General features: G+C 46.1%; 1 protein-coding gene across 9 annotated transcripts in view; it reads right to left on the reverse strand.

Moving 5' to 3' along the window:
• RBM20 (RNA binding motif protein 20) overlaps positions 1-14,011 on the reverse strand; it is a 209,131-nt gene that overhangs the window by 33,286 nt on the left and 161,834 nt on the right. For all 9 annotated transcript variants that reach the window (XM_067024692.1, XM_059054897.2, XM_067024697.1 and 6 more), the window contains 2 exons: positions 10,429-10,560; positions 1,402-1,481 (listed from right to left, as the gene is read on the reverse strand). In XM_067024692.1, the coding sequence (XP_066880793.1) occupies positions 1,402-1,481; positions 10,429-10,560 (212 nt within the window). The remainder of the gene's footprint in view (positions 1-1,401; positions 1,482-10,428; positions 10,561-14,011) is intronic.

Consider the following 14,011-nt stretch of genomic DNA (forward strand, 5'->3'; position numbering starts at 1 on the left):
CACAGAACTGCAGGGTCACGGTGTGGCTTCACACGTCTTTTAAAAACCCAAACAACCATAATATTAAAAACAAACAAACGAACAAAAATCCCAAACCCAAAGAGCTACATACAAAGATACACACACACACACATACACACACACACATACACACACACACACACACAGAGGCTGTTATTAAGCAGGTCAACTGAGTTATCCACCTGACATTCTAAAAGGACAGGCAACTTTCATTTGGTTCCCAGATGCAGGAAAATGACGCAGTCCTCACTGACCAGGGGACAAGAGACGAGGCTCACTGGGACCAGCCTTGACCTCCACTGGGGAAGCAGCCTGGACCGGGCCCTCTGCAGCGAGGTTAGAGCGCCATCTGCGGCAGCCCTGGGTAAGAACCCACAGAATGTGCGGGCCAGGTGCCGCTCCTGCTGTTTTCCACAGTGGCCTCTGCAGGGACGTCTCCATAGGGCAGTGACAGTGGTAAACTTGTAGCCCGGGCTTGGCAGGGTCACAACTCTTCAGCTGGGAGAAGCGAGTTGGAAATGTGACTGCACTCAATGTTCAGAGTAAATGACTGGTCAGGTCATGGATGTTTCTACACCTACATTCAGCTCAAGAAAAATCAAGGGCTGGCTCTAAACAGAAGACACACACACCACATACCACACATACACATCACACACATATACCCACACATGTACCACATACACATACCACACACATCACACATACACCCACCCCACACACATACCCCCACATATATACCACATCCACACACACACTACAACACAACACACACCAAACACACACACCACACAATACAACCACACACCAAACACAACACACCACACACACCACACGCACAATACAACCACACAACACACACCAAACACATACCACACACACAAGAAAAACACCACACACAATACACCACACAACACACACCACACACACATACACCACACACCACACACAATACAACCACACAACACACAAACACACACACACCAAACACACATACAACAGACCACAAACACAATACATCCACAACACACACCAAACACACATGCACAACACACACAGACACACTTTCAGGCTGTTGTAGCAGAGTGTACATTTGCCCCTGAGAGTCATATATCAGCAGATCCCCTCCTAAACTCCTTGACAACAGAGGAGCAGCTGAGGGGAAGCTTAGCATCTTGAACTTGTCTGAGGTTTAACCTGAGCACTGGACTGGACTGATGTGTTCCATCAGGCACATGGAAATATAGGGCCCAGAGAGGCTGATGGCTAGGGCAGAGGCAAGGGCAGAGCACAGAGTGACTCAAATACCTCTAAGAAAGAGAAAGGGGCGAATGTTCCAATGACTCAGAATCTGCCCTGAGACCTAAGACCGGGCCTCACCTGTCTGCTTCCCGGAACATGTCCCTCTCCCTCTGGGAATGGATGTCCTGGATGATGGCAGCCACGGTTTTCCCAGGTTTCTAGGCAAAGTCAGAGGGGTCACCATCAGACCAGAGACGGCCTTGCAAACACCAGAAGGAAGCAGCTGGGACTTGGGTTCATTGCCCTGTCCACCAAAGGGGGAAAAGTGCCCTTTGAGGGGAAGGAAAAGTTTAATCCGGAGGATGAGAAGTGTGCGCGTAATACTGAATGGTGGTGGGGCTGAGCGGTCCAGGGCATGTGGCATCCATTGAGCTGGGAAAAAGCAGCATTTGTTAATACCCACCTCCCACCTCCTTCTGAATAAAAGAAAATATCTAAAATGTGAAAGGAAGGGAGGGAAAGAGGGCGGGAGGGAGGAAGGCATTATAACTTGGAAAGAGACTTGAAGATCACTAATATGCAGCCTCCACATTTTACACCTGAGGAAACTGAGACCCAGAGAGGTCACTGGGGCAGAGTTCTGCCTGGCACAGCTCCAGCCACCAGCCACATTGTGTTCTAGGGAGACTCCTGGGGTTGTGCTGTGTTAAGGAACACATTCAAGGTCACAGAGATCATTAGAAAACCAGGACTTGACAACAGGCGTTTTAACTCCAAGGTCCTTTCTATGCCCCATACTTCCTGCAACTCCTGACTTCAGTGCGGGGCTCCACAGGGGTCATTTGGTGCTCAGCGTAAATCTGCAAGGTGGGCAGTGCAGGCTGTGAGCCAGGATTCACAGCTAAGGATGCCAGGCACCCAAAGGCTCTGCCCTTCCCAGAAGTTACTATGGGGTGACTGTGCCAGGACAGGACCACGCCAGCTCCCAAATCCCAACCAAAGCCCTTTCCTAAACCCAGAATGGCCAAGCATTAACAAAACAATTAAAAATAAATGATTCAAAAAAAGAAATTCATGAGCACAGAAGAAAGGATGGAAGCATTTTCCAAAAGACTACACAAAATTCATCCATTCAAATTAAAATGTATGGAACAGGCTGAATTTATGGTACGTGAATTATATCTCAATAATACTGATGTTAAAAAAAGACCTAAAACCGCTCAGTCTATGATGTCAACTTTTGACAAAGAATTTTATTAAGAAACAATCAACTGCTCATTTTATCCTCAATTTTTTTCCTACATACTTAACAAAGGATCATGAAATCTTACAGCTATACAAATGTTAGGTATCATCAAATATCTCATTTTATAGGTGTGAAACCCAGGACCAGAGATAGGAATTGAGCTCTGTGATTAGCTGGGACTAGAATTCTGTGAGTCCTCTGAGCGCACAGCTGCTTATCTGTGTTATTGTTAAGATTGAAGCTTGGGCTGGGAAAACAGTTCAGGAGAGAATCAAGGAGGAGCTGCCTGTGGCTTCAGGGGAGAAGTCAGAGCTCGGACTTAGGGAAAGGATGTAAAATGTTCAAGCCAGGGAGGGATCTCTTGTCAACTCGAAATGCAAGAGGAGAGAACGTCAAAGAGAAGGAAGTGACCGCTAGCCCTGTGGTCGTGAAGAAGGAGGAGGTCAAGAAGGCAGTCAATCCCCGTTCAAGAAAAGTCCCAGGAACTGAGCACTGGTCAGGATACCCACCCGAAAGGAGCCTTACACTTTTGGCAAATGGTCCCTTTCATCTGACTGTAGCTATAAAGGTTGACCCTCTGTAAGCATATGGAAGTGTCACCTACAAGAAACCAGATCACCCAAGCCCTGCACTGTCAACTAGCACCTGAGCTGCTTAAACTGGACCAGAAGCAGAGACCAAAGGCCAAGCAAGAAAAGAGCTGGGGCTGTGGGCCTGGGCGGAGAAGAAGGCTACCGCCCAGAATGCTTCCCTCCACCCCACCTGAGACCATCTGTCCTCCCCCAGCATTGTGGGTCACCACCTGTGGGTAGAACGAGAAGGTTCACGTGGAGGTGATTCCACCGAGTGGAATCTGCCGCCCCACCCTGGGCCACAAGGTGGAAGCTGCCTACTGCACCATCATGGGAGAGGCCCGCCTGGGATGGCTGGCCCCCAGGAGACTGCAGCACTGCCTCCACGCGGGCCAGCTTGGGAAAGCCGGAGGGAGCCATCAGGATCGAGTGCGGGAACTTGTGATGAGATCTCCTGGCACCGGGGAGGCCACCTCCCAAGTCCCAAATCTGTCCTCACCCTGCCAAGCTGGAATAGGCGAAGGCTAAAGACTATGCCCCCAAACCGGGTACAATGTACCATGGCGACTTTTCAGAACACACAAATTCCCCGAGGGGGTTGGATCGGGGACTTTCTGTGGCAAAAAAAGAGTCCCCAAAGTCCTCAACGCTTTGCTTCTGCCCTCTGGAATCTCATATCCTCTTGAGTGTTCCTTCCAGTCCAGATCCAGGAGAGCCTGGGGTGAGAGGAGGGGGCCTGGTCAGGGAGCAGCTGAGGTTTTGCTGGTTATCCAGGGGTGGCATGGGTGGTGGGGTTGAGACCTGCAGGGACGGGCAGGTCAGGCCAATGTCAGAGCCAGAGGTGTTCTAGGAGTTCACGGTGCCTTCTGCACCTCCGTCACCACAGACAGCAGCCCCTCGGGCCCTTCCCCTCTGGGTGCCGCCTGATGAGGGCAGAGCAGCCAATCAAGCACCACAGATGGAAACATCCTCTGGTGGCCCAATGTGGTCCCCCGGGGGTCAAAGAGATGCATCCAGAGTTCTTTGGGGACTAGAAGAGCCTCTTCTGGGCTTAACTAACTATTTACTTGCCCCTTATTTTCCCAATCACAGAACAGCCTCCTGGGACCACTGTCAGCCCAGCGCCCCCTGAAGTTCCTTCTATGCAGGTCGCACGGCCCCCGTGAGGCAGGGGATGGGGTTACTGATCGCAGCCATTAGTGGCACACGGGGCCCCGCATGGAATGAGCGCTCCACGATGACTGGTTGGAGAGATGGAGGGATGGGCTGACGAGAAAGGACATGACAACCTGCAAATACTATACGCTGGGGCTGGCGGTCACAGGCACTATGACCCCCCTCTGAGGACCAGAGGTCAGTTTCTCTCTTTTAAGTGATAATTCCAAATTGTTGGCACTCTCTGGCCCAAACACCCTGCCAGCTGCCATCTGAGAAGGAGTCAGAAGTGGCCAAAGACTTTCAAATAACAGAATCAACTTTTCACTCTAAGAAAATCCTCTCAGTCTTCCTCTTCAGGCCTGGCCTCGTTATCCTGTGGTTAAAGGTATAAGGGGGGCAGGTACAATAAAGCTGTAATCGCTGCAGGGCAGTGGAAACGGAAGAGAACGCAGTAGGTCTGCGATGATGTTTGGGGGTACCGTTTTATTGCAGAACATTTCAAACACACCCAAAAGTAGACACAGTGGTATATTGAACCCCCCCCCCCCCCGCCGCCAACAGTGAATCCATTTCCACTGTCAACAAGCCCCCAGGGGACCACCCATAGTGCTCTTGGTCAACACATTTTGCTACTTTAGGACAAGGGTGAGCTTCCAAGCCCCATACAGTCCCAGGGAAGTGTGCCCTCAGAGGGAGGCAGATGCTGGGCCAGCATAAAAGAAGCTGCTGGAGAGTTTTGTGCCTTCGGACCCCTCCGCGGCTGTTTTACATGTCTCCAGAGTCCCAGGAAGATGCTGAAACCTTCCAGATGAGCCCTGCACTTGTCAGAGCCAGATCCTGTCCCAGCAGCCCTGACTGTTTGTGACATGAGTGTGCTTTCCAGGCTCTATATCTCTTCTCACCCGACTGCTGCCCAGAAACCCCCTCTCTGTTTCGTTAAGTTGCCTCATCCTTCAAGGCCCTACTCAGGAATCTCTCCCTTCTTTACACAAGCAAGTCACACTGCCTGTGGCCACTGAACTTCTAGGAGCGCCGTACACGTATGCACTCAGGTTGAAATCACGAGAATTGTTTATCTCCCCAGTTTATCTCCGCCAACCCCAGCGTATAGTATTTGCAGACTGTCACGATCTTTCTCGTCAGCTCATCCCGCCATCTCCCCAGCCAGTCATCGTGGAGCGCTCATTCCATGCGGGGCCCTGTGTGCCACTAATGGCTGCGATCAGTAACCCCATCCCCTGCCTCACCGGGGCCGCGCGACCTGCATAGAAGGAACTTCAGGGGGCGCTGGGCTGACAGTGGCCCCAGGAGGCTGTTCTGTGATTGGGAAAATAATCACAAGTGAGACAGCAAACTTTCCCCAAGTGAGGACCATTCTCATATGCATTGTAGCTCTCGGCAACACATCTTATATGGAAAAGACCCTCAGTCATCATCTGCTGATTTATTCTTCTAACCAAGAGCATCAAGGACCACTCACAAGACTGCTTCCCAGGGCCAGGGACCATCTCTGTGGCTAGGAGGCTGGCAATTTACCAGTGGCTCTGAAACCAGGTCCGCTGTCCCCAAACCACCTGGGAGCTTCAGTCCCACCCCAATCCACTAAATGAGAACATCTGGGCAAGAGGATTTGAAAACTCCCCTGACAGTTCTCTGATGGAGTGACTGGAACACACAGGTTTAAACTATTCCAAGTTCCCTTCCTCCGGTAAGACACTGACTCTGGGGAACTCTCTATAGAATAACCAGTCTTGTCACGCAGGTCTGCGGGCAGGAAAACACTCACTTTTTATTGTTCCTTCAGATTTTCTTTCTCATTCATTTCACACATTTGTTGGACACCTATCACGTGAAAGTTTCTGCCCCAAACGCCCTGAGGAATAAAATCTCTGCCACAAAGAGTGAGACAAGATTACTGGCATGAGGAAATATTCAAGAGAGAAGAGGAGAGGAGAAAATGCCTGAAAATCTCTCCTTCCTCTCCCTCCACTTTGCCTGGTGAGCAAAAGGTAAAGTTACAGGACAGAGACCCATCAAAATTTCCCCCACCTCTGCAAGCCCTGGCGGGACCCCATGTGGTAGCCCTTTGGCCCAGGGGCACATGTGGATACAGTGACACATGTGGATACAGTGCTTTGCTGTCTGCCTCCCCAGGAACCAGCCTCTCTTCTGCAGCCTGCTCCCAGGACGTAGCTGGTGACACAGGCCTGGCCAGTCACAGCACGGCCACAGAGACTGGCTCAGGGAGGAGCACGTGTCCAAAGTGAGCCGGATTGGAATGACTCTGGGACTCCTGTGGGAGCTACTAGGAAAAACTCTGGCTTTCTCTTGGTGAAGGAAATGGGAGGCTGAGTAGCCAGAGCTGCTGGAATCACTGAAGGCATCACGCCACCTAGAGGAGAGAGCCAGGGGCTGTCAGGGGCCATCGCAGGGAGACCCCAAAGACAAAGCCAAGCGAACCGAAAGCAGAGTGGAGAGAAACCAAGTCCCCATGATATAGCATTTGGGCCCTGAATCCAGCCATGCCTGCAGCCAGGGCTACTCCTGGTCTTTTCAGTTACATAAGTGAAAACATTCCTTTTTTTACTTTAGCCATGATGCTAAAGTTCTAGCTGCTTCAGGTCAACATAGGGACCACATATTTCTATGCGGTGGAAACATGCCTTGAGATGCCTTCACATAGAGGCAGTGTGACTGCTTGGGAAGCAGAAAATCCTTACTAAAGGTCAGGAACCATGTTTTCTAGCCACTCAAAGTGTGCTCTGAGGACCAGAAACATCAGCGTCTCCTGGGAGCTTGTGAGAAACGCAGGATCACCACCCTGCCTCAGACCTACTGAATCAGAAATTTTAATGAGATCCATAAGTGATTTGTATGCACACTGAAGTTTGATAAGCTCTATTAGAATACCATCTCTGCTGCTTACTGACTGGATGAATGTAAGCAAATTACCTGATTTCTCTGTTTTTCACATGGACAATAGAGATTATAAAAACACAATATAGAGATGCAAATACAGTGCAAAACCAAAACAGTCCTAGGTTTTAATCATGGCTCTTCCAGTAACTATGATCTTGGGCAAGTTACTGAACTTCTATGAGGCTCAGTTTCCTCATCTGTAAAACTGAAATAATAATACCTGTCTGACAGTACTAACGCCAGGATCACAGTAGATAATGTATTCAAGTGCGTGGCACAATACTTGACCCAGGACTCAATTAAAGGTACATATTCCTGTTATTATTGTTGTACTATTTTATTTTATTTTATTTTATTTTATTTTTATTTTTTTGGTGGTACATGGGCCTCTCACTGCTGTGGCCTCTCCCGTTGCGGAGCACAGGCTCCGGACGCACAGGCCCAGCAGCCATGGCTCACGGGCCCAGCCGCTCCGCAGCATTTGGGATCTTCCCGGACCGGGGCACGAACCCGTGTCTCCTGCATCGGCAGGCGGATTCTCAACCACTGCGCCACCAGGGAAGCCCTGTTGTACTATTTTAATTACTGTTATTATCCACCCTACACACTTCATAGGGGAGGGTGATTGTGAGCCTCTAAGAGACCATGTATGAAAAAAAAAAAAAGCTTAAAATCAAAGAACGCAAGGTATAGTCCTTTACTGATCTGGAAACTGAGGTTCACAGAGGTTAAGCAATTTGCCCAAGGTCATCAAAGAGGGAAGGCATAGAGGCTAGGCTGGTGCTACCACTCTGCAATCTGGTGTAGGTCACATGGCCGTTGATGGTTCTATGTTTATGTGTTCTGCCTCCCCAGACTTGCTACGTCCAAATCCGTGGGGCCTGGCCCAGTTCCCACCCACAGTGAGCAGTCACTGAACATTTGCTGAATGCAAACTTTGCCCATCTGACCTCTTTAACCCACAGTTTTTGCACCACCCCAAAGGACCTCTCTTGATAAGGGACTACAAACGCCTTGGTACTTTAAGAAGCAGAGTACTGGGCTTCCCTGGTGGCGCAGTGGTTGAGAATCCACCTGCCGATGCAGGAGACACGGGTTCGTGCCCTGGTCCGGGAAGATCCCACATGCCGCGGAGCAACTAAGCCCGTGAGCCATGGCTGCTGGGCCTGCGCGTCCGGAGCCTGTGCTCCGCAACGGGAGAGGCCACAACAGTGAGAGGCCCGCATACCGCAAAAAAAAAAAAAAAAAAAAAAAGCAGAGTACTGCAGTTAATCCTAATTAGAACCTTATGACAACATCTCATTTGGAGACCAGAGCTCCCCTGGGAATTCAGTGCAGTGATTCAATTCTAAGCCCCCAGGGCAGATTCCAGGAGAACAAGAACTTTGGGTACAGAATGGGGTGGGATCCTTGACTTGTCTGAGAAAAGCAACAGGCTTTCTGAGTTGGAAAAAAAGTGCCAGGTTCTGCCTGAAGCAGAACTGTTGGCAAAGGAACTTCAGAAGCAATAATGCAAGCAAAGCAGAATCAGGACTTTGACAACTGGTTGACATATTACTGATCTACATATGTAGACTTGTCAGAATGCCAGTCCTAGCAGCTAGAAACAACCACTGCGCCTTTGTCTTCTGACTTGAACCTTGAAGGCAGATTAAGGGCTGTGAGCCTTGAACAAAATGGACCCTAACTAAATATGGAATGAGAGGAAGTCAACTGGAAAATCCCATTAAATAGGACAGTAGAAAGCACAAAATGAGAAGTTAGATTTAACCACAAATATGGCATTAAATACAATAAATCCAAACGGACTAATGGCTCCAGCCAAGAGAACTCCTGCAAACCAATAGGAAGATACAATCCAAAAGAAAAGCATGGGCAAATGGCTTAAAAAGAAATTTCCCACTGGACAAGACCTAGATGGAATAACCAACAAACACATGAAAAACTGCTCAACCTCAATTAATATAGAAAATAAAAAATAAAATCATGATAAACCATTATACTCTCCCCTGAGAGGCAAAAATTACAAAGTTGGACAAGACAAAGTGTTAGCAAGAAGGTGAGCTATTGAAAACTCTCAGACACTACTAGTAGGAATGCTAACATCTAGTACAGTTGAGGGTAAGCATGCCTTGTGATCCAGCAATTCTACTTCTAGTTATGTACATTCCCTGGTTATACGCACATGTACATGGGTACTGGGATAACATGTCTGAAAATGTTCATAGTAGCAGTGTCTCTAATACCCTAAAACTGGAACAGCCCAAATGTCCATCAACAGTGGAATGACTAAACAAATTTATAGCCATACAATGGAAATTTATATAACAATGAAAATAAAGATGCACCCAACATAGATGGCATAACGTTGAATGAAAGAACACAGTATCATTCCATTCACATAAAGTCCAAAAATAAGTAAAACTAAACTATAATGTTAAAAAAGGCATAGAGAGGGGGTAGAATAATAAGGAAAAACAAGGAGATGGTTATCTCAGGGGCAGGAGAGTGGAGACGGAGAGGTTGAGCACAAGAAGGGACTTACAAAGTCTTCTTGGTGCTGTCCATGTCCTATTTCTTGACTTTGGTGGTGGTTTTGTGGGATTTATGGGAGTTCACCCACTATTACTTTTTCAACTGTGCAATACAAAATTAGTCACTTTTCTGTCTGTATGTTATACTTCACGATAAAACAAAAAAGAAAGTAAAAAAGAAGAGAATGGTAGAGCAAGCTAAAACAAAAACAAAAGCCCTGTTTGGAATTACCTCAATTCAATCCTGAGTTGGGACAATGGCCAACTCAGTCACGTGCTGCTTAGAAGGCTTTCTATGGGGCTTAAGACAATAAACATAGAGAGGATGGAGGAGAGAATAAAAGATCAAGGGGGTGACAGATGAAGAAAAAGTTACCGAAGACCTGTCTGGGTTTCATTCAGGGGTTTATGCTTGGAACTCTCACCTCTGAAAAGCAACCATCTTTCCCTTCTTTCTTCATCTTTCAAGACTTCTCTTAAAATCCTCCTTGGGTCCCAGATAGGTAGTTGTCTTGCCCCAAGCACCCCTTTGCATCTTGTACTTACCTCAATGAGCACTTTTCTTGCCATGTTATAATGGGTTTGCCTTTCCATGTGATATCCTCAAAGGCAGTGGGTAATTTTTGGATCTTTTCCTGTGCTCTCCTTCCCACCAGCACTTAAGCCAGTGGCTGACAAGGAGGAGACACTTAGCTGTTGCTTGTTGAATGACTGAATGAAGGAGAGAATGCTTTACCTTCAGCTGCAATTCCTTGTATCTCTTGGACATCCGAATGAGCAACTTCTCACCATTGATCATGGCAGATTTTTCTTGGTAATACTGGACCATGGCCTGGGCAGCCTCTGTGTAAGCCATCTCTAAAAAGGCCTAGGAAAGAAAGGAAGGACAGACATTGGACTTGACTTGAATGGTCTTAAAGAAAATTCTGTTCAAGGGATGATTTCATGTATATGAAGTTCAAGCATTAGGCAGAACAAACTGATGGTGGTAAAAGTTAGAGCTGAGCTTCCCTCGGGCTTGGGGGTGGGATACTGACTGGGAAGGGAAATGAGGAAACCTTCAGGGGTTCTGGAAATGTTCTATATCTTGACCCACATAGCAAATACATAAGTGTACACATGTAAAAAATGAATGGAGTACACTTAAGACTAGTGCATTTTAGAGTATGTGTTTTATACCTCAATAAAAAGGAAAAAATTCAGTACAAGGAAGAGCTTTCTTTGATTCCATCTGTTCAAAGAGACTTATTTACTAACTTCATCAAAAGGGCTCATTATAAGATGGCCCCTCTCCTGATCCCCATGGTTACCAAACATTATTCTTAATTACATATGTCCATCCTGGGCTACATCATGCCACAGGAGTCCCTCTGGATGGGAGGGTCCATTAACCCACAGTTCCCCCGAGGGTAGCGGGTGGGGGGGATAGTGAGTCTGCTGCACAAGTGACCTTGGGCTCATCCCTGAAAAACTTGCTATTCGGTGGTGGCGATGACAGGAGACAGACACAAGCCCTGGGTATCTGAGCTCTCAATTTCTTTGCAAAGAAAGAAATACACTAAAAAACTCGGGGGCTCCCTAGGCTTGAAGGAAGGCCATGTCTTTGTGAGCTGGAGAGAGAGGAGACCCTCAGTTACGTTTCCACAGTATCTCTCCTCTTTAACTTTTCTGATAAAAACCCTTACAAAGAAAGGGGTTTTCCACTCAATCGGTGCCTACAGGGAGTTTCTAAATAGCCTGTTTTGACTGATGTGTCAGTTGACCCCAGGAGCTGCTGTGGCAGATTCGTCACTGTTATTGTCTTAGATTTGTTGGATTTGTACTATACTGACGCTGCAATGATCTGGTCCCTCAGTGTTGAAAAGGAAACATAGTTTGTGGCAAGGGAGCCCTTGCTGTGGACCCTCATCTCCCATTTCCTTGAACTGCATGGGCTTAACAAGCTCATCCTCCCTCCTTCCCTCACATTTGCTTATGAATTTCAGACATGCCTTTCTCTGTGCTGTCACAATCTATGGCAGAAGTGTGGGAAACCAAAAAGTCAGGGTTCTTTTACTCTAAGATCAGGAACGAGACAAGGCTGCCCACCCTCACTGCTATTATTCAACATAGTTTTGGAAGTTTTAGCCACAGAAATCAGAGAAGAAAAAGAAATAAAAGGAATCCAAATCAGAAAAGAAGAAGTAAAACTGTCACTGTTTGCAGATAACATGATACTATACATAGAGAATCCTAAAGATGCTACCAGAAAATTACTAGAGCTAATCAAGGAATTTGGTAAAGTAGCAGGATACAAAATTAATGCACAGAAGTCTCTTGCATTCCTATACACTAATGATGAAAAATCTGAAAGAGAAATTAAGGAAACACTCCCATTTACCATTGCAACAAAAAGAATTTAATACCTAGCAATAAATCTACCTAAGGAGACAAAAGACCTGTATGCAGAAAACTATAAGACACTGATGAAAGAAATTAAAGACCATACAAACAGATGGAGAGATATACCATGTTCTTGGATTGAAAGAATCAACATTGTGAAAATGACTATACTACTCAAAGCAATCTACAGACTCAATGCAATCCCTATCAAACTACCAATGGCATTTTTCACAGAACTAGAACAAAAAATTTCACAATTTGTATGGAAACACAAAAGACCCTGAATAGCCAAAGAAAAAGAAAAGAGAAAAGAGAAAGAGAGCGAAAAATGGAGCGGGAGGAATCAGGCTCCCGGACTTCAACTATACTACAAAGCTATAGTAATCAAGATAGTACGGTACTGGCACAAAAATAGAAATTTAGATCAATGGAACAGGATAGAAAGCCCAGAGATAAACCCACGCACCTATGGTCACCTTATCTTTGATAAAGGAGGCAAGAATATACAATGGAGACAAGACAGCCTCTTCAATAAGTGGTGCTGAGAAAACTGGACAGCTACACGTAAAAGAATGAAATTAGAACACTCCCTAACACCATACACAAAAATAAACTCAAAATGGATTAAAGACCTAAATGTAAGGCCAGACACTATCAAACTCTTAGAGGAAAACATAGGCAGAACACTCTATGACATAAATCACAGCAAGATCCTTTTTGACCCACCTCCTAGAGAAATGGAAATAAAAACAAAAATAAACAAATGGGACCTAATGAAATTTAAAAGCTTTTGCACAGCAAAGGAAACCATAATCGAGACAAAAAGACAACCCTCAGAATGGGAGAAAATATTTGCAAATGAAGCAACTGACAATGGATTAATCTCCCAAATATACAAGCAGCTCATGCAGCTCAATATCCAAAAATCAAACAACCCAATCCAAAAATGGGCAGAAGACCTAAATAGACATGTCTCCAAAGAAGATATACAGATTGCCAACAAACACATGAAAGGATGCTCAACATCACTAATCATTAGAGAAATGCAAATCAAAACTACAATGAGGTATCACCTCACACCTGTCAGAATGGCCATCATCAAAATGTCTACAAACAATAAATGCTGGAGAGGGTGTGGAGAAAAGGGAACCCTCTTGCACTGTTGGTGGGAATGTAAATTGATACAGCCACTATGGAGAACAGTATGGAGATTCCTTAAAAAACTAAAAATAGAACTACCATATGACTCAGCAATCCCACTACTGGGCATATACCCTGAGAAAACCATAATTCAAGAAGAGTCATGTACTACAATGTTCACTGCAGCACTATTTACAATAGGCAGGACATGGAAGCAACCTAAGTGTCCATCAACAGTTGAATGGATAAAGAAGATGTGGCACATATATATGATGGAATATTACTCAGCCATAAAAAGAAAAGAAATTGAGTTATTTGTAGTGAGGTGGATGGACCTAGAGTGTGTCATACAGAGAAAAAGTAAGTCAAAATGAGAAAAACAAATACTGTATGCTAACACATATATATGGAATCTAGAAAAAAAAAAAAAAAAAGGTTCTGACGAACCTAGGGGCCGGACAGGAATAAAGACGTAGATGTAGAGAATGGACTTGAGGACATGGGGAGAGGGAAAGTTAAGCTGTGACAAAGTGAGAGAGTAGCATTGACATATATACCAAATGTAAAACAGATAGCTAGTGGGAAGCAGCTACATAGCACAGGGAGATCAGCTCGGTGCTTTGTGACCACCTAGAGGGGTGGGATAGGGAGGGTGGGAGGGAGACTCAAGAGGGTGGGGATATGGGGATATATGTATACGTATAGCTGATTCACTTTGTTATACAGCAGAAACTAACACAACATTGTAAAGCAATTATACTCCAATAGAGATGTTAAAAAAAAAAAAGTCAGGGTTC

This window comes from Kogia breviceps, chromosome 2 (genome assembly GCF_026419965.1).
Source record: "Kogia breviceps isolate mKogBre1 chromosome 2, mKogBre1 haplotype 1, whole genome shotgun sequence".
Taxonomy (NCBI): Eukaryota; Metazoa; Chordata; class Mammalia; order Artiodactyla; family Physeteridae; genus Kogia; species Kogia breviceps.